General features: G+C 43.8%; 1 protein-coding gene across 2 annotated transcripts in view; it reads right to left on the reverse strand.

Annotated features, from left to right (window-relative positions):
• The window catches only part of UVSSA (UV stimulated scaffold protein A), a 287019-nt gene that overhangs the window by 164466 nt on the left and 103786 nt on the right, over positions 1–18767 (reverse strand). For both annotated transcript variants that reach the window (XM_085642589.1, XM_085642590.1), the window contains exon 7: positions 18207–18335. In XM_085642589.1, coding sequence (XP_085498715.1) covers positions 18207–18335 — 129 coding nt within the window. The remainder of the gene's footprint in view (positions 1–18206; positions 18336–18767) is intronic.

Here is an 18767-nt window from a genome sequence, read left to right on the forward strand (position 1 = left end):
TCAATTGGAACAGATATTCAATCCTCAGGGCTGACATAATAGGTAGACGAGGATAGGGGGATGGCCACTGTTTCCAGGGACAACATGTCGGTAATATGCTCATCAGCAGGAAGTAGGTTGGACCGTGAAACCCTCTCATTCCAAATTTAACTTAGCAAAAGTTATACCTTCAGAGGTCTATTGGTATATCGACCTCCAGGCACAAAACTATCGTTTGTCAAAAACATAAGTTTGTTCCTTGAGTCCAGTGATAACCCAGACTTCTCATGATTAGGAGACTTCAATTTTCATTCGGATAAGCTAGATGATAGTGACAGAGCCTTTATGGTCGATACCATGGCCAATTTTGGACTGCGTCATCTGGTAGTGCACCCACTCACACAATAGGCCACATAGTAGATGGGATTTTCAAAAGCAATTCTATGCTTAAAGTCATATGTGTTGACTCTACTATGGTCAGACCATAAAGCAGTAATGTTCAAGATTAGTTCTCCACACCCTCAAGCCAGAAACAAAAACAGCTCTTTTGGTAATAGTTGTCACGTCTGGAAAAATATGGATCTATTGGAATTTCATTCACAGTTATCCAACACCAAGCCAATTGCTATTTTAGATTCTAATTTAGCAGTTACCAATTATTCTTCATGGATCATGGCAACATTTGAGACATTAGCACCGGTAAAATATTTCTCCAATCGGAGGAAAACTCCTTCCGAGCCGTGGTTCACCGAAAAGCTCAGAGCACAAGAATAGCTAGGCAGAAAGAAAGAAAGAAAGAAAGAAAGAAAGGAGATGGTGATCCAACTATGATCTTCAAGATAGGAACACCTATGCACAATCCATTATAGACTATAAAAAGTTAATCCTGGAGGAGAAAAGTGAATATTTCACCAATGAAATTTTTCAATCGAAAGAACTCTGCTTAAGAATTATTTTCTACGGTAAAAACCTTAGCCAAAGTACAGGATCCCACTAACAACAACTATTGTCAGGACTTGCACAACTTCTTAGCAACTTGCTTTCGGGCTAAATTGGGGCCCGTCTTCAACACCTTCTCTATTAATGAACAAAATACAGCAGAAGATCAAACAGTAGATGAAATGCCTCCATTACCAAAGTGTTGGAGACGTTTTCTCCTTTACGCATGGAGCAGGTCTTCAGACTAGGGAAGACAACTAAATCAGGCTCCCATTTAGACCCTTGTCCTCCTAGGATAGTCTATCATGCGCCAGAAATTGTGAGTGATCAACTGACCACTATATTCAATGAAATCATCAACACAGGATATTTCCTTGTTGAATGGAAGATGACCTCTATTCTCCTCTTAAAGAAAAACCCTAACCTGGACCAACTGGAGCCCAGCAGTTATAGGCCTATCACTAGACTGCCATTTCCATCTAAAGTCCTTTAATAAAAAAAAAAGGCTTTAAACATAGAACTCACATCCTTTATTAATGACAAAAAGCTCTGGGACTCAACCCAATTCGGGTTTAGAGTTTAGAGCACAGAGACTGCTTTGATCACTGCATCAGAAGATCTAAGAACCATTCTGGACGAAGGTGGGAATGCCGCCTTGATCCTATTAGACCTTTTGACGGCGTTCAACACAGTCAATCATATTATACTGACCGACAGGCTTTCTGAGCTTGGAATAAAAGGCATCACACTCAAACTACTTAAATGTTTCCTCTCAGACAGGGAACAACATGTGGTATTTGGTTAATGTTATGTTATGTTAGCAAGTTCTTGTAAAGCGCACGTACACCGAATTGCTTTCATGGCGCTGCTCTAGGAAGTGCCGGATCCCTGGGGACTTACTCATAAGCTTGTCTGAACAGACACTCTCTGACCTGTCCAGGTTACCATGTGGGGTACCACAGTGCTCCACATTGAGCCCAAACCTTTTCAATCTGTACATCATCCAATTGGCAAAGCTCAATAGATCCTTCGGCTTTGCGGTCGTCTCCTATGCTGACGATACCCAGATAATAGTCTCAGTATCCAGCAACCCAGAAGAAACTGCAGGACGCTGCAACACCTGTATGGGCCAAATCAAGAATTGGATGAAGTCCAATTGCCTAAAATGTAACTCTGCAAAAACAGAGGTTCTCCTCCTGGGCAAGGATACTTCCTTTTGGTTTTGGTCGAATAGTTGGTGGCCAAAGTATATGGGATCATTACCATCGCCTGTGAGAAAGGTGAGGAATTTGGGTATCATCTTTGATGATAAACTGATCTTTGAAGGTCAGATCAATGCCCTAATCTCATCAGTCTTTTTCATCCAAAAAATGATCCGGAAGATTTACCCTTTAATCCCGTCCAATCTTCGGAAGACGGTCATGACAGCACTAGTTCTCCTAACGCCAAGACGCCTCAGAGTATTTGGCTGCGCTTAACAAAAACTCTATTCAAATCAAGCTCAACCCAGATTAGATCACGATAAATGCTCCATTTCAAAATATTCAATGAAAGACTTTTGCAGAAATTACAGATGCTGCAAAATGCATTGGCAAGGCTGCTTCTGGGCATCCCGAAATACCAATTAGTGTTGCAAAAATTGGTCAAACCGCATAGGCTTCCAATTGCTAAAAGAATCAAATTTAAATCATTATGCATAGCCTTCAAGGCCCTCCATAATGTTGGCCCAGACTATCTGAAAGATTGCTTTACACGGTATACTCCAACAAAAAATTTACGATTAGCTGTTGCCAAGTTTTTGGCGAACCCCAAAACTAAAAGAGCTTCATGGGGTGGGAGAAGCTTCATCGCAGGGACAGCTAAACTGTGGGATTCGCTCCCATTAACACTAAAAAATGGTCCTAATCTAAGGTTCTTCAGGAAATCTCTAAAAACCTGGCTTTTGAATAACTAGTGTTAGCATCCTTTATCATACCAATATTAGAAGCAGTGCAAAGATGCCTTAAATCAAATCGTGTAGCATGCGGAGAGACACCGCAGCAGTTAGGATTGAGGGGCCCACTGAGCCCTGTTTACTACCCCATTTTACTAACCAGGCCCCTGTCGGGGGGCAGTTTTCTTGTTTACACTAAGGCCATTGCAACTAGCTAGCCTTCTGCCAGGTTGGTCATTGGCTAGTAACTAAATAAATAAATCTGTGTTTGAGTAACTGTATACGGGGTGTGCCTCCAACAGCTGTAAACCTTCTCTCCAGCCACATATTCACAAAAGATTCCTCTCTGCAGCCACCTTTTTATCCTTACTCATAAGTAATGAACTGCACTTTGACAACATTACGCCCTTGAATGCCCATGTGCCACAGACTGCGAGTCGTATTCTAACAATATGTCCTTTTATTTTGAATTGGTGCCAGACGATTAAGCACCAAAAAAAGCATAATAAAAAGCAGAACTCTTAAACTCTCGATCACAATAATTTGGATGTTGGATTTCACGACACTAAACTATCAACTTCCGGTTGCATGTGGTGCAAGGGGAGTGCCTTCCGCTGTTGACATCTAAAGTTGTGTCCGAAGCTGTAGCACCCCCGGCGTCTCAGACGGACCACTGAAGACAGGGATGTCCCATATGCAGCATCAGTGAGGCTAGCCTGTCACCCTAACGTGAGTTACACACTCACTGAGCGTCACAGTGTGACCAGCACCAGGGGTGCAAAGGGGCCTAGAAGTTAAGGGCATCACTGACGAGCCTTTCGTCTAAAGATTGCCAGCCCAGGGCTCAGTTGCCAAATTACTTGCACTAGGGCAGCTCTATGATAGCTGGCAGGGACCCCCAGAGACAGACAATGTCTGTCAGCGAAGCTCTGAGTGAGAACACAACCTAACGTCATAGTATGATTCACAGAGATCTCTCTCTCTTATCTGAATACTATGTGGTATAAATGAATTAGTGATTCTACAGTCATTGATGACTTTACCAAGTAGGCTATACTGCCGTGTAGATAGACACAACTTTGATTTATGAATACACATATATATTTACATGCATAGAAACTATGCATGCAGTTGTATAGAACATTAAAGCTCTGTAAAGTTGGGAGTGTGATGTAGGTGGACCAGGGAGCTCTGTCAATTAGTCGTATTGCCAACAAGTGAGTAGTTTGGTGTTTTTATGGCACTGCAAATGCTTCCGGGGTATCATATTTGAAAAGGCAAGCATGTAATGGACCCTGCATAAGCACCTCAGAGTGCTGCACCAATTTAAAGCCTTTCATAGGTTATCATGAAAAGGTGGACAAGTCAAAATATTAATTTAGAAAGTCAAGCCACGGTTCTGGCTTTATTCTAAAAGCAGAAGCATGAGCAGAGCAAGTTAAAATATGAAAAGGCGTTTTAAAATTAAAAAACAAAACAAAATGATAGTTTTCTCCATATTGTTAAGTGTTTCAGTTGAATACAATAGATTACGGCGTTGTATTCGGTGTCCTTGAGCACGGTATACGCGGATAATGCTGGTGTATAGCGGACTTCCGAAACTGAATGACTTCACGGCGCTCTTAATTCGGTTGCTCTGGACAATTCCGCACTGTGAAGTAAGGTAGTCTGCCTAGGATCCTGCCATATTGTCACATGAGGAAACGGAGGGTTAAGCCGAGGTTTCCCGGTTATGCACTGTGCAACTGAGCCTCTGAATGCAGATTTCTCACATTGAACAATAAAAGACAATTCTTTGTTTTCAGTTCTTTCATGAGTTTAAATAGTACACTACACTGGTGACCGTTAAAAGGGGTGGGGTGTAATCTTTGGTTCGAATTCCAGTGAGCGAGCCTGACTGCTCATTGGGTTTGGGTGGGCTCACTCAGTTCCACTCTGACTCACTCATTCTGTCTAATTCTCACTCTGACTCACTCAATCTAATTTATTCTCACTCACACCCACTCGTTCTCACTCCGACTCACCTATTACTCAATCTCACTTTGACTCCTAGTCTCACTCGTTACCAGTCAGTCCCACTCGTTCTGACTCACTCATTCTCTGACTCACGATCATTCATTCTATGACTCACTCGGACTGAGACTCACTCACTAACTCATTCTTAGTCAGTTCACTAAGTCTCACTCACTTTCACTCATTCACAATCAATCTTACTCTGATTCAATCAATCTCACGGACTCACCTACCCTCAATTATTCTCAATCAGTCCTATTCAGTCCCACTCCCTCAGACTCACTCTGACAAAACCAATCTCACAGCTTCACACTCTGTCTCATGCATTCGGACATACTCAGTCTTACAGTTACACTCATTGTCATTGTCCCTCACAGTAACTATCACTGCCATTCTCCCTCACATCAACAGTCATTCTCCCTAAATTATATTCACTGTCATTCACCCTCACAGTAACACTCACTGTCTTTCTCCCTCACATTAACACGGACGGTCATTCTCCCTCAGTTACACTCACTGTCATTCTCCCTCACAGTATTACCCACTGTCATTCTCCCTCAGTATCATTTATTCTCACACATACACACCCTTCCTTTCACCAACTCTCATACAGGACTCTCTCCATAATCGTGCCCCTCACCGCTATTTGGCGGGTCTGACCTCCGCGCTTTGTAATTATTGGGCGCCATCTTGGGTGGGTTTTAGGGAAGCTCTCTCCTCACTCTGCGCTCTAGCAGTCAGGTGGACTGGATAGAGCCCTATTTTAACTGGACATTATGGCGCGCAGCGCCTGCGCACAGCGTGTGCGTTGCAGTGACGCCGGAGTCACGCCAGAGTCCAGCCCGTCTGCGCCCGTCCGCGCTGAGGACGGGCTGGCCGGCTGGACGTCTGGTCATCGCAGGGCGAATCCTATGTCCTTCAGATATTCTAAGCATGACCTTCTCAGGCTTAAACCATCAAGACTTTTGTGTTCCCACAAGATCTCCCCAGATGATCTCATACTTCCTTTAGGCTGCGGATGTTCATTGGTAGGCTCTGGGGGTCTGATTCTTCCTCCATCCCCCATTCGTTAGGACACAATATTGATATAGGAATCAGCTCGGCGAGAGAAGACTGTATTCTTATTAATGCCCGCTCGCTGATAAAGAATAATATTGCTTTTAAGGAGCTCATACTGGACAGGAAACCCTCGTGGGTCTTTGTCACGGAAACGTGGGCGAAGGACTCCTCTGGTCCAGATCTTGTTGAAGCGGTCCCTGTGGGCTACTGCCTGTCCCGGCAGGATAGAATGGGCCGTGTGGGAGGAGGGCTAGCGATTCTGTATAAAGATAGCTTTTATTGTCATACCCTACCTCTATCAGACCCCAAGGACAACTTCCAAGCCTTGTACTTCTCTCTAAAAGGTGTTCATGAGACCCCTCTTAATGGGATCTTGATTTATCGTCCCCCCCGGTTCTAGATTGGACTTTGGACAACAGCTGCTCCATATTTTAGAACCTTACTTTGGTTGCGAAAATTTAACTGTTCTGGGAGACTTAAATTATCACCTGGACTTGTTGGAGGCCAATGATACTCTTTCCCTGCTGGATGTTACGTCAGCCTGTGGACTGACTCAACTGGTCAGAGGTGCTACCCATCGAGCGGGTCATACGCTTGACGGGATCTTCTCCAATGATGGGAGGTTGGTGGTAAAGGACCCCTTCTTCCTCTCATGGTCTGATCACCTGGCCGTACCGTTTGAGGATTCCTGCCCGACCGTCGACAGGTACGAAAAAGTTCTGAGCAAAAGGGAACTACGTACGGATTTTAAGAATATCACTAATAGTTCCTTTGCTCCCTGGACTTCTAGCCTGTCCATCTTCCAGGAGGATAATGTCCAGGTGGCGGTCGCGCAATTTGAAAAGGCTGTCACTGAGGCACTGGATGAGTTGGCTCCCATCCGGGCGCGTTACTCAGCGAGAAAAAAGCCATCTGCCCCTTGGTTTTCGGAGCATTTAAGATTTCTTAGACAGGAAGTCAGGAGACGGGAGCGGTTATGGCATACTAGCTGGGATCGGGGGGACAAGGAGGCCCACAAAACCCTGATGAGGAAATACAAGATGGAAGTGATAAGGGCTAAACAGGAACATTTTACGGCCCTTACCACCTCACTCTCCTCTCCGAAGGAGCTTTTCAGGATAGTGGACTCTCTTATGTCCCTTCAAACCCCGGACCCTGTTATTGCCTCGCAGCAGCTCTGTAATAGCATAGCTGTCTTTTTCCAGACGAAGATCTCTTACATTTATTCCGCTTTAGAGCTGCAGAGGTCTTTAACCATTGAGCCCCTTGTACCTGTGGACGCGGCTCCTGTTCTCACTGCTCTTACTGAGAAACCCTCTCTGGGACGTTTGGAATCCTTCCCTCCCCTCTCTTTGCAGGATTTAGAGAACCTCCTGAACAATACCAAGTCAGGCTCGCCATTGGATACCTGCCCGCTTAAGATCCTCAAGCAGTGCAGGGAATCCCTCCTGCCCCCTCTCGCTGACATCATGAATAGGGCCATGAGGGATGGTATTTTTCCCCCTCAATGGAAAAGGGCGGTAGTGAAACCTTTACTCAAGAAACCATCTCTTGATCCTGGGGTTCTAAAGAACTTTCGCCCCATTTCACTGCTCCCTGCCCCTGCGAAGATGTTAGAAACTCATCTGAATAAACATCTTACAGCCTTCGTGGAAAGTTCGGGTTGCCTTGATTACTCCCAGCATGGTTTCAGGAGGGAACATAGCACCGAGTCGGCCCTCACCATAGTGCTGGATAATATCCGCACATGTGCGGATGGGGGTCAGACCACCCTCCTGATCCTGCTAGACCTCACGGCAGCCTTTGACACCCTTTCTCCCTCAGTTTTAACATTGCGCCTTAGGGATATCGGGGTTGAGGGAGCAGCCCTGCATCTATTGACCTCTTTCCTCGATCAAAGAGAGCAAAGAGTGAAGCTGGGGGAGTTCCTATCTCCATCCATGTCTGTGCAATGTGGGGTCCCTCAGGGGTCGGCATTAAGTCCGACCCTTTTTAACATATACGTGACCCCCCTTGCCAGACTAATTAGATCTTTTGGGATGGAGGTAGTTTTCTATGCAGATGACACGCAGATCCTCGTCTCTCTCTCCCAGTCAATTAGCTCGACTGCCTCCAATTTTAGATCTTGTATGGAGGCAGTCGGCCAATGGATGATTCATAATTCATTGAAACTGAATGGGGAGAAGACGGAGGTGATGGTGTTCGGAGGAAAGGAAGAGGTATGGTCAATCGACTGGTGGCCGGACTCACTGGGAGCGTGTCCTGTCCCCGCCTCTTCGGCCAAGAACCTAGGAGTTTTGATCGACCCCACCCTCAGCATGTGTCAACAAGTCAATAGAACTGTCTCTACTTGTTGGGGCATTATACACATACTGAGGAAGATCAGGCACTATCTCTCGCAGCAGGCAAGGAAACAAGTTGCTGTTGCTCTCATTGGCTCCCGGCTGGACTACTGCAATGCGCTATATGCGGGACTGAATAAAAGTCTGCTGCAGCGCTTGCAAATGGTCCAGAACGCAGCAGCTAGGTTTGTCCTGGATTTGCCCAGGCGTGCCTCGGCTACCTCTGCCAGAAAACTGTTACACTGGCTTCCTATAGAGGACCGGATACTTTTTAAGACCATGTGCATGACCTATAGGGCCCTAGCTAATGGTAGCTCTACTGGAATCGGATCTATTCTATCTTTCTACAGCCCCTCCAGGAACTTGCGCTCTTCTAATAGACTTCTTTTATTAGTCCCCCGTATCCGGAGAACTAAATGGGGGGGCAAAGCCTTTTCCATTCTGGCACCTAAGTGGTGGAATGCTCTTCCACTGGAACTTAGGTCCCTTCCCACTCTACAGCTATTTAGAAATGCTTTGAAAACCCGTCTTTTTGCGAGGTCATACCTGTAGTTGTGTTCTGCCTTCTGTTTTTGATCTGTTTTGTAGGCGCCTTGATGCCTTCGGGTTTTAGTTGCGCAATATAAATTTTATTTCATTCATTCATTCATTCAGTGAGTCTGTCACTTTCACTCACACACATCCCACATGCACTCTCGCATATACAGTCTTACCCACAAACATTTACCCATACGCACTGCACGCAACATTTAAAAGCTTTTTATTTATTTTTTACTCACCTTGCTGCAGACCTATTTAGAATCCTGGTCCTTTCAGCTGCCGGTACTGGGGCATGAAACTGAAACCTCAAACCTGCACAGAGACCAGGGTTAAGTCTCTGATTTTCCACCTCACCCTTTCCCAACTCTGTGGCAAGATGGGCAAGGGTGGGGTAACAGACTGATTGGCGTTTAGCCACAGGCACTGCAAGGCTTAACCCTGCAGCGCCCATGTCTACCTTTAGCTGTGGGGGAGGCACAGAGGCGTGCCAGGGCCTCAAGGCCAGGAATGGGATTTCTCCAGCCCTGGTAATCTCTCTGAAAACTGGTGCAGAGCCTACCTGTGCCTGTGCCAGCTATCAGAGACTGTTGCTAGACTAAAGGGCCAGAAAACAAGAGTAAGTTGCTCCTGAGCCCATTTACAGGAGCTGCCATTGGTACACTAGGTTCAATAAATACACATCCTGTTCAATCAATGCCCATCTATATTTATTTACATATAAATTATAAATATATACACACATACACTTATATACATACAGGTTGTTAGGGAAAAGTGCATGTTAAGCGAAAGGGAAAGTAGGCCACTTTATGAGGCCTACCTGCAGTAGCGGCTCCTGGAGGGAGTGCTGCGGGGCGGTGGGGCAGGGTTGGGGGTAGTAAACTACGGCATACGGCCGAACGGAGGTAAGTACATAAATAAATAAAACTAATTACATTACGCACGCTGCAACACAAAATGGCGATGCAGCGTGCGCAATGTAATTTTTATTTATTTACAGAATGAAGCAGCCAAGCTCATCCTGGAACTCCTCCCACAAACCCACATCGCCCACCCACACCTGAGAGACCTCCACTGGCTCCCCATCCAGAAGAGATGCCAGTTCAGGATCCTCACATGCCTACAAAGCCCTCCACAACCTAGGACCTGCCTACATCAGCCATCTACTGAACTTCCACCAATCCTCTAGTTACCTGCACTCTTCCTCACTCGCCCTGGCACACATCCTTTGAATCCATCGCAGCCGCAGCAGTGGCCGCTCTTTCTCCTACATCACTGCTAAGACCTGGAACGACCTTCCCCTCTAACTCCGTACAGCTCAATCGCTGGCAGACTTCAGAAAGAGACTCAAGACCTGGCTCTTCGGCTGAGACACAGCGCCCAGATAACCCTAGGGGTGATAGTGTTGCTCTTTACAAATGCCGATTGATTGATATGTGTATGTTAATATGCTGGCTTCCCCGGACTTTGAAAAAAACATATCAACTTCAGGTATGGTCCAAACTTCTAGTGCTAGAAATAAAAGCGTAAATCAAAAAAAAATCAAAGCGAAGCAGCATTGACTGCTTTTCACTTGTTGGTCTCCATGAAACACATGCTAAATGCACGGGGTTACGAAGAGACATTCATTTAGATATTCTTCTTTTAATTCAAGTAGAAAATCAGTTTTACACATCTACTTTCCTATTCAGTGCTTTCAAATGTCTGTCTGTAAAACTGCATTAGGGAGAGAATGGAGCGGTGCTTGGGTTGGCTGCATTTTAGAGCCTGTTCTTCATGGGACACAGAGTGAACTAGAGCCAGATGTTTGGCTCAAGGTTTGCTTGCCTTGCCCATCCCTGCAATTGTTGCATAAATCAGGGTCATTTCAGAAATTAAAACTAGGATATGGGCATCACTATTCTGTTCAACGTATCAAAGTGTTGCTCAAAGTGTCACACATAGGGTATTGAAAGGTCACATTTACAGCTTGAAATGTCACACATAAGCGAACTGAAAACTTGATAGCTACAGGAAAGGTGGGTGGGTGAGTAATGCTTCTAGCTTTATCCATATATATGGACCTTCAGTATTTTATTACCATAGTTGGGCATGAGATAATGTAATCGTCAATTGATAGGGCATGACATTTGGAAAATTAACTCTTTATGATCCCTAATTGTAGCTTCTTAAGAGAAATGTTGTCATTAGAAGGAAATGAGCACCTTATTGATTTGGGCTTAAAGATTGTAGGTAGATACTAAAAGTTTTAATGCAGTTTATGAAAGCATTGGGGAATGCCGTCCTATTCTAAGGTTTAAAAAGGTAAAGTCATTCAACTCGGTCAAATGTGTTTTTCAAAATCCATTGCTATCGCGCACTAGGTGTTCTACAGGCAACACAACCAATGCTAGAGGCATGTAATCGCAAAAACACTTCAACTGAGACTCCAAAATGGCTGACACCACTCAGAGCACAGTCTCGATTCAAGGACGTGCATCCCAGATCTCTTTCAGTTACTAGGACTTTTTGAGAAACTATGAAACCTACGTACATATTACAGATATGTACTTGGACAGAACACATCCTGACAGTAGGAAGGCAGTGCTTAGCACAAAGTAGAAAACCCAGAGGTATGTTGTTACGAGTTACGTTATAAACAGACCACTCCCACCACCTTTGCACTTTTAGTACAGATTTGCACACACACAGTTTTCTCCCCACCACACACAATTCATGATCTTTTCATGGGTACATATTATTTCTAATGTTTATGGCTTTTGCCATTACTGATATATATAAAATTCACTGAAAAAACCATAGGTTTCACACATGTTATAGTTAGCGGAAATTTTACTGATAAAAAACCAATGAAATTCCCCCGTTATAGTTAGTGCAGGCAACTATAACTCACGCGACCGCAATCCTCTGCTGATGCTAATACTGTATTTAGACACTTATTTGCCCATGTCTTCTTCCATACATTTTTAGCTATACATATATTACAAATATTTTTTTTTCATAAAGACACATATGTCATCAGCAGAAGATTGCGGTCGCGTGAGTTATAGTTGCCTGCACTAACTATAACGGGGGAATTTCATTGGTTTTTTATCAGTAAAATTTCCGCTAACTATAACATGTGTGAAACCTATGGTTTTTTCAGTGAATTTGCAAGGTTTTTTAAATGCTAATTCCTAACTATAACGTGTGTGAAACCTATGGTTTTTTCAGTGAATTTGTACGGTTTTTTAAATGCTAAGTTACTTTACGCCATTCGTGGCGTGCGCGCCCACTTAACGCAGTTCGTTCCGTGCGCGCACGGTGCGCTTCGCGCACCGTGCGCGCACAGTGAGCACGCGGTGCGCTTCGCGCACCGCGCGCCCACTTTACGCAGTTAGTGCCGTGCACGCACGGTGGGCACGCGGTGCGATGACAAAGCAAGAAAGCACGTCAACAAATCTGTTTCTGCTTTCCTCCGTGACTATGGTATGGGTGCCATTTACCACAACAACTTGCGTTATGACATGCAAGACATTTATAGAGGAGATGGTGTGCACTTCAATGATGAAGGCTCTTTTTAGAGCCCCCTAATATCTAAACACTTACATCTGATTTTCATTTTTTTTTATTTTTTTTTTCTACCGTACGCTTACCGTAAGCTTACCGTACGCGTACCCCGTGATTTTTTTTTAAATCAATAAATGTTTTTTTTGTACTTTTCTGTCCTTCTTTGACCCCCTTACAAATGTTAGGGGGTCTGTAACTCTCCTCATTGCCCCCTTTCCTTGTTTTCACTCTTTTTTTTCAGAGTGAAATACACAAAATGGCGGCCGCCGCTTCCTGGTTTCGGCCGATTCGAATGTTTACTAAGATCTAAGAGCCAATCAGAATCGCGCTCGCGCACGCCACCGTACGCTTACCGTAAGCGTACGGTAAGCGTACCGTAAGCGGGCTCAGATATATATATTGATTTAAAGGCTATTTTCTCAGAATCTACTGAACAGATTTACACCAAACCTACAAAAGGCACTTCCTTGACCTAGGGACTACCTCTCTGCCAAATTTTGAGTAATTCTGTTCAGCCGTTCGGGCTGTAGCTCGTTCTAAAGGTCCTATGGAAAAATGCATGGGAAAAACGCGTTTTGGGACCCCCCTTTTATCTCAGCCCCCGCTTGACGGATCCCCCCGAGACTTTCAGGGTAGGAGCGGAGCGTAGCGCCCCACCTATTTTGAGAAATTCGCGAGGATTCGTCGACCGGCGCCAAAGTTATTCAAAATAGAATGTTGAGGTTTTCCTATGGAAACGTGGTCCTAACTATAACTACCTACTGGCGACCGCCAGTAGGTAATATATATATATATATATATATATATATATATATATATATATATAATAGCTATTACAGCAATGTATTTACAGGCTTATTAAAGCCCAAATGTAGAACTTTTAGAGGGGCTGAAATCTCTGTTATCACTTGTTATTGTGGCGAATTGAAGTGAATGGCAACAACCTCTGGCTACATGAGAGAATAACTTGAAATAAAATAACTGGCAAAAGAAAGTTTATGTGAAATGAGTCACCACAACAAAATCTAAAAAAGCTAAACAGAAAAAACGCTCAACTGAAGAACTGAACTACTGTCAATCCAAATGATAATCTACTAAGGGTGTGATCTTTTGTCCTACAAAGAACTGGAATAAATACCTTAATTTACAGGCAGGGAAATCTTGCTGAGATATTCATAGGGATAATGGCCGGAAACAGGGAAATATTTATGTGAATCAGTGTATTAGGTCAGAATGCTTCATTGTAGTGCCCAGAGTGTTAAGTGGCATATATGAAAATCCAGGACTGCACCAAAGGATAGTAAAATAATTTAAAACAGAAATTGCCCTATCGTGACGAAAGAGCTGCTGTTTGAGTTGGATATGAGTGAAGCAGATCTATTAGCACTACTTGATTTGTTCGTCACCTATGACAGCACTAATGAATCTGATCTTTCAAAATGTTAAATTAAGTAGATGAATATGAAAGGAAAGTATTTTGTGGTTTCCTTTATTTCGGTCTTCATTATAAAGTACAGCCCAGACAACATCAATATGTGAAGTGCCAAAAAGGTTGAACATTATCCCCCCCTCTTCTTTAATGGAGATGTATTGATTCATATAAAATTAGATACAATTTTCACCGTCCTGAATTTATAATTTCCAATTGTAACTAAACTGCCAGATTTACATACAATCATAAAACATGAAATCAACTTCATACTACAATTAAATCATCTGATTCACTTCAAATTCATCACCATAATGAGGCATGTCTTGCTAACAAGACACCTCTCATGTAAACAATTTCAGACCTGTAGGTTAAAAGTATATGTACCACTATTAACATAAAACACTCAAGTAATATTACAAAATATCACTTGGGATTAATTTAATTCCTAAAATGCCAGCACTAAGGAGAAAGCAATCCGATCAACCTTCATTACCTAACCTATATTCATTCTGCTGCTGCCTAACTCTACCATCAAATTGGAATATCCTAGGGAGAATACTTGGATTATCAGTACACGGTTGCAGAGTTGCTTACTTTTGATCAAGTTCTCACACTATGGTTGAGTACAACAGTTTTTACTACAATCTTTTAACACATTCATCTTTGACCTGGACGGCAGGTATTAAAAAAGGGTTATTAGTAAAATGGGCTGACAACATACAAGGATTTTGCTTATTAATTTTACATATATTATTTGATCTATTTATTGTCTAGAGTATTGATTGAGATTGTGGGAAAGTGAGGCAAGTTACATGATGGACTCCAAGTGCAGAAATGCTTTGAAATTGGAGTATGCATGATTAAATTGAAATCTAATTTTGAGATTAATGATTAGAAATTATTAAACTGATTTAAGAGATTCTAATAAAATGTAATGTGTGGAGTAATATTGTTACCTAGTGGCCTCCCTTCCCCTTGAGTAGAATGCCTGGACTTACAATCGGCAAGACAACAAAAGAGGTGGGGGTGTTGCAATTCTCAGTCGTAGGACATTTGCCACTGAGAGACTAGTGGAGGAGAGTCTGGATCGGGCAGAGGTTTTGGGGATCAAACTCTGACTCACCTCTTTCTGCTTGATAGTGGTAGTGGTATATCATCCTCCCCTGCCCACTCCCCTATTTAATGACCTATTCTACAAAGTAATGAGCGACTTTTGCTCAAGATACCAACATATTTTGGTTCTTGGGGATTTTAATTATCACTGGGATTTGACCCCTAGAGATGGTGCACCCTGTAAGTTTGACGATGCTATGACTACGTTAGGATTGCACCAAATCGTGGAGTCTCCCACACACGAGAAGGGTCACACCTTGGACTTGATCTGGACTACGTCCTCAGCTAAACTCCATGCAGATTGCACACCGTGCAGCTGGTCTGACCATTCTTTGGTCAGCCTCTTACTCCCAGTAGACAGCCGCCCTAAACATGCGCCAGTGGGGTGAAGGGTAATATGGAACTGGCGTAAACTAGATGACGCCAAGCTGAGGGACGCATTGAATAGGACCTTAGTTCCTAGACCCTTGCCTAAGGACCTGAACTCGGAATATGAAGCACTCTCTCATCGGGTGATGCTAGCTATTAAAGATGTTATTCTGCACGGAGGGTAAGGATAATGCATAGCACGAAAGGGGCGCCATGGTACACACAAGAGCTCAGAGGGGGAAAAACAAGCTCTCCGACAATATGAGCGATTATGGCGGAAATTCCTCGACCTAGAGTCCAAGGAGATATATAAAACAAAACTGGCTCTCTATAAAGCCTCACTTATTAAACCAAGTCCTCATACTACGAAGCTAGGATTAGCGAGGCAAGAGATAGGCAGAAAGAGACTTTCACTGTACTCAGGGAGCCGAGTCAGCCGACCAAACAAAGGCCGGTGACTAACCAAGACGACTGTGATAAAATACAGGACTTTTTCCTAACTAAGGTCGAAGATATTATCTCCGTTATCAAAAATACGTGCATCACCCCTTGTCCCCTGTCAGCGGAGGAGGTCTCCTCTGATCCACAGGGCATCTCTCTTTCTTGGTTCCCTCTGCTTGAACCACAGGATTTAGCTCACATCGTGGCCAAAGTGAAATCTGGGTCACCTGAGGACCCTTGTCCCCCGAAGGTGTTTAAAACGATTATCCCTTGTGTTGAGGCTGAGGTGTTATCTGTACTGAATCTCTCCTTGACATCAGGAATGATACCACAGAGATTCAAGGAAGCTATAGTGATCCCACTGTTGAAGAAAGCAGGGGCAGATATTAGGAATCTTAAAAACTGTCGTCCTATATCCAGACTCCCGTTCTTAGCCAAGGTGCTTGAACAACATGTACTTAAAGCTCTCTCGTCGTATGTTGAACAACACCGATTGCTACATAACCGACAAGTGGGTTTCATGGTTCACAACAGTACTGAGTTGGAGATGCTCTCAGTACTTGATGATTTGCGACTAGCAGCCGATAAGAAGACTCCCTCTGCACTAATCTAACTGGATCTCTCAGCCGCCTTTGATACGGTGAACCATGGGCAGTTACTTGCTCGTATCCGGCGGCTGGGAGTCACTGGGACGGCCCTCCAGTGGATCACTTCCTTCTTGGAGGATCGATCCCAGAGGGTCCAACTAGGAGACCACATGTCCAGGCAGGGTAATCTTCACTGGGGGGTCCTGCAGGGTTCGGCGCTGTCCCCCTTGCTCTTTAACATTTACCTTCAACCCCTGATTGAGGCTCTAGCCAAAGCAGTTTGTCAGGTGTTTAAATATGCAGAAGACGCTCAGTTAATAGTGAGTATTGACAACTCCCCAGACTCACAGCGTAACGTCCAGAATATTCTCAGGTATACCATGAACTGGATGACCTCCAATTCTTTGAAGGTTAACCCAGATAAGACCAAAGTCCTGGTTTTGTCCTCAGGAGTCTCCCCCTGGTCCAGCCTCTTCTGGCCCCAAGAGCTGGGCACTACTCCAACACCTATGCCAGCCGTGAAGAGTCTGGGCATTAGGCTGGACACCGGACTGACTCTAAAAAGCCAGGTGTCTGCTATAGTGGGAAGTTGCATCGGACTGATGCGACAACTCCAGAAATTGTCAATCTTGTTGTCAACCGCTACCATGCAGGCGGCAGCGACTGCATTAATTTTATCTCGCCTTGATTACGGCAATGCAGTCTATATTGGCCTCCCCGGCAAATTCTTGGGGAAACTCCAAGTGGTCATGAATCACACAGCAAGGCTGATCTATAAACTGCCTCGAAGAGCACATGCCCCCCCCTTGGTGCATCAGTTGCACTGGCTCCCTATTAAGCAAAGGGTAATCTTCCAGGGTCTGTGCATTGCACATAAATCCTTGTTTGGTGAAGCACCCAAATTCATCAAAGATCGCTTGAAGCCTTACGAGCCTGGACATCACCTTCGCTCATCACAGGCCAGCCTTCTTGTATGCCCTCGCTTCAACAGGGCCACTTTTGGAGGCCGGGCCTTTTCAGTTCTCCATCCCCCAGATCTGGAACAACCTACTGGATGGTATGCGTAAGGAAGCCAGACTGCTTCCGTTCCGGAGGAGACTCAGGACGATGCTGTTCACAGAGGCGTTTGGCCATGCTTAGGCTGTTCCATGTGGAGTTCATGGCGTGAAAGAACTTCGGACTGTTTGATCCAGGATGCAGCGCTTAGAGATCCTTGGTGATTAGTGCTTTATAAATGCAACTTAACATTAACGTTTTTGAATCTGGAAAGGACATTTATGTGTCCAGAAAGGAACGTTTGAGTTGAAAACCTTGAACATACAATAATGAACAAGGTGACATGAATAAAGTGATTATGGTACACCATAAATAAAACGGTGTGACCATATGTACATATACAATTTATCTAATGATGCTGCATCCATATCTGTATGGAGTTTACATGAAGTCAACAAGTATATCCGTAGTCCTTGATGTCTTGCTCCAATAGGCAATACCCACTCCAAATTGGGAACACACACTGTTTTACACAACACCACTTGCAGGATGGTGTGACCTACCCAGCCCTGTCGGAGGTGTAGAAGAAAGAACAATTTAGCAGAAAATCAAAAGCATGGTTAAACAGCAATAAATCAAATTCTATACAGCACTCCATGCAGTCCTTCTGCCATTTCTAAGACCTGTACATACCAGATATTACTAAATGTCAATGTAATGCTACTCAATGTACCAACCAAATTTATAACCAGGATTTCAACATACCATCCGCACATTAACACATCAGCAGCAAGCCTTTAAATCACAGAGCTAGCCTGACAGCATTAAACAAAGGCTAATGAGAAGATAAAACTAGGATCCTTTAAAAGATGCTTTGAAATATTATTTTTCAGACTTTGATTACTAAAACATACCACTCTTCTTTCTCTTTGACTGCATTCAAGGTTCAGCTCTTTATATTTAGTCATAGCAGTTTCCATTTCCTTCTTGAGGTCTAGGATTTGCTTTATGCGCTCATCATTTATTCCCACCTTGGTGAATAACTAGGAAAAAAAAGTCAAAAAGTGAATGGCATTTCTCATTTCATGTGCACCAGTACCCAATCTTTAAAACTGGTCAAAGAATTACTGCTGTTGAGAACACCCACACCTGCAGCTCTTCTCCCCTAATAGCAATTATAATACTTAGGTTTCATTCTTCACCTGCAAGTAAAGATACATTCTTTTCTCTGGGGAAATCAAAATTAAACACCAAGTTTAATAAAAGATACAACTTGAACAATAGTTATCGAAAAGCAAATAAAACAAACTCATAAGTGCTTACCGCTTCGCTTATATTGCCCTGAAGGAAGCCAAGCTATCTAGGGCCTTTACAGAAAAATTTACCAGGAACACTATACTTGCATCTGTGCTCACAAACCCCAGTCACATAAGACAGCAAGGCTAGTAATCTCAAACTAGGCATAGAAGGTCACA

The sequence above is a fragment of the Triturus cristatus genome, chromosome 2_2 (genome assembly GCF_964204655.1).
Source record: "Triturus cristatus chromosome 2_2, aTriCri1.1, whole genome shotgun sequence".
NCBI lineage: Eukaryota > Metazoa > Chordata > Amphibia > Caudata > Salamandridae > Triturus > Triturus cristatus.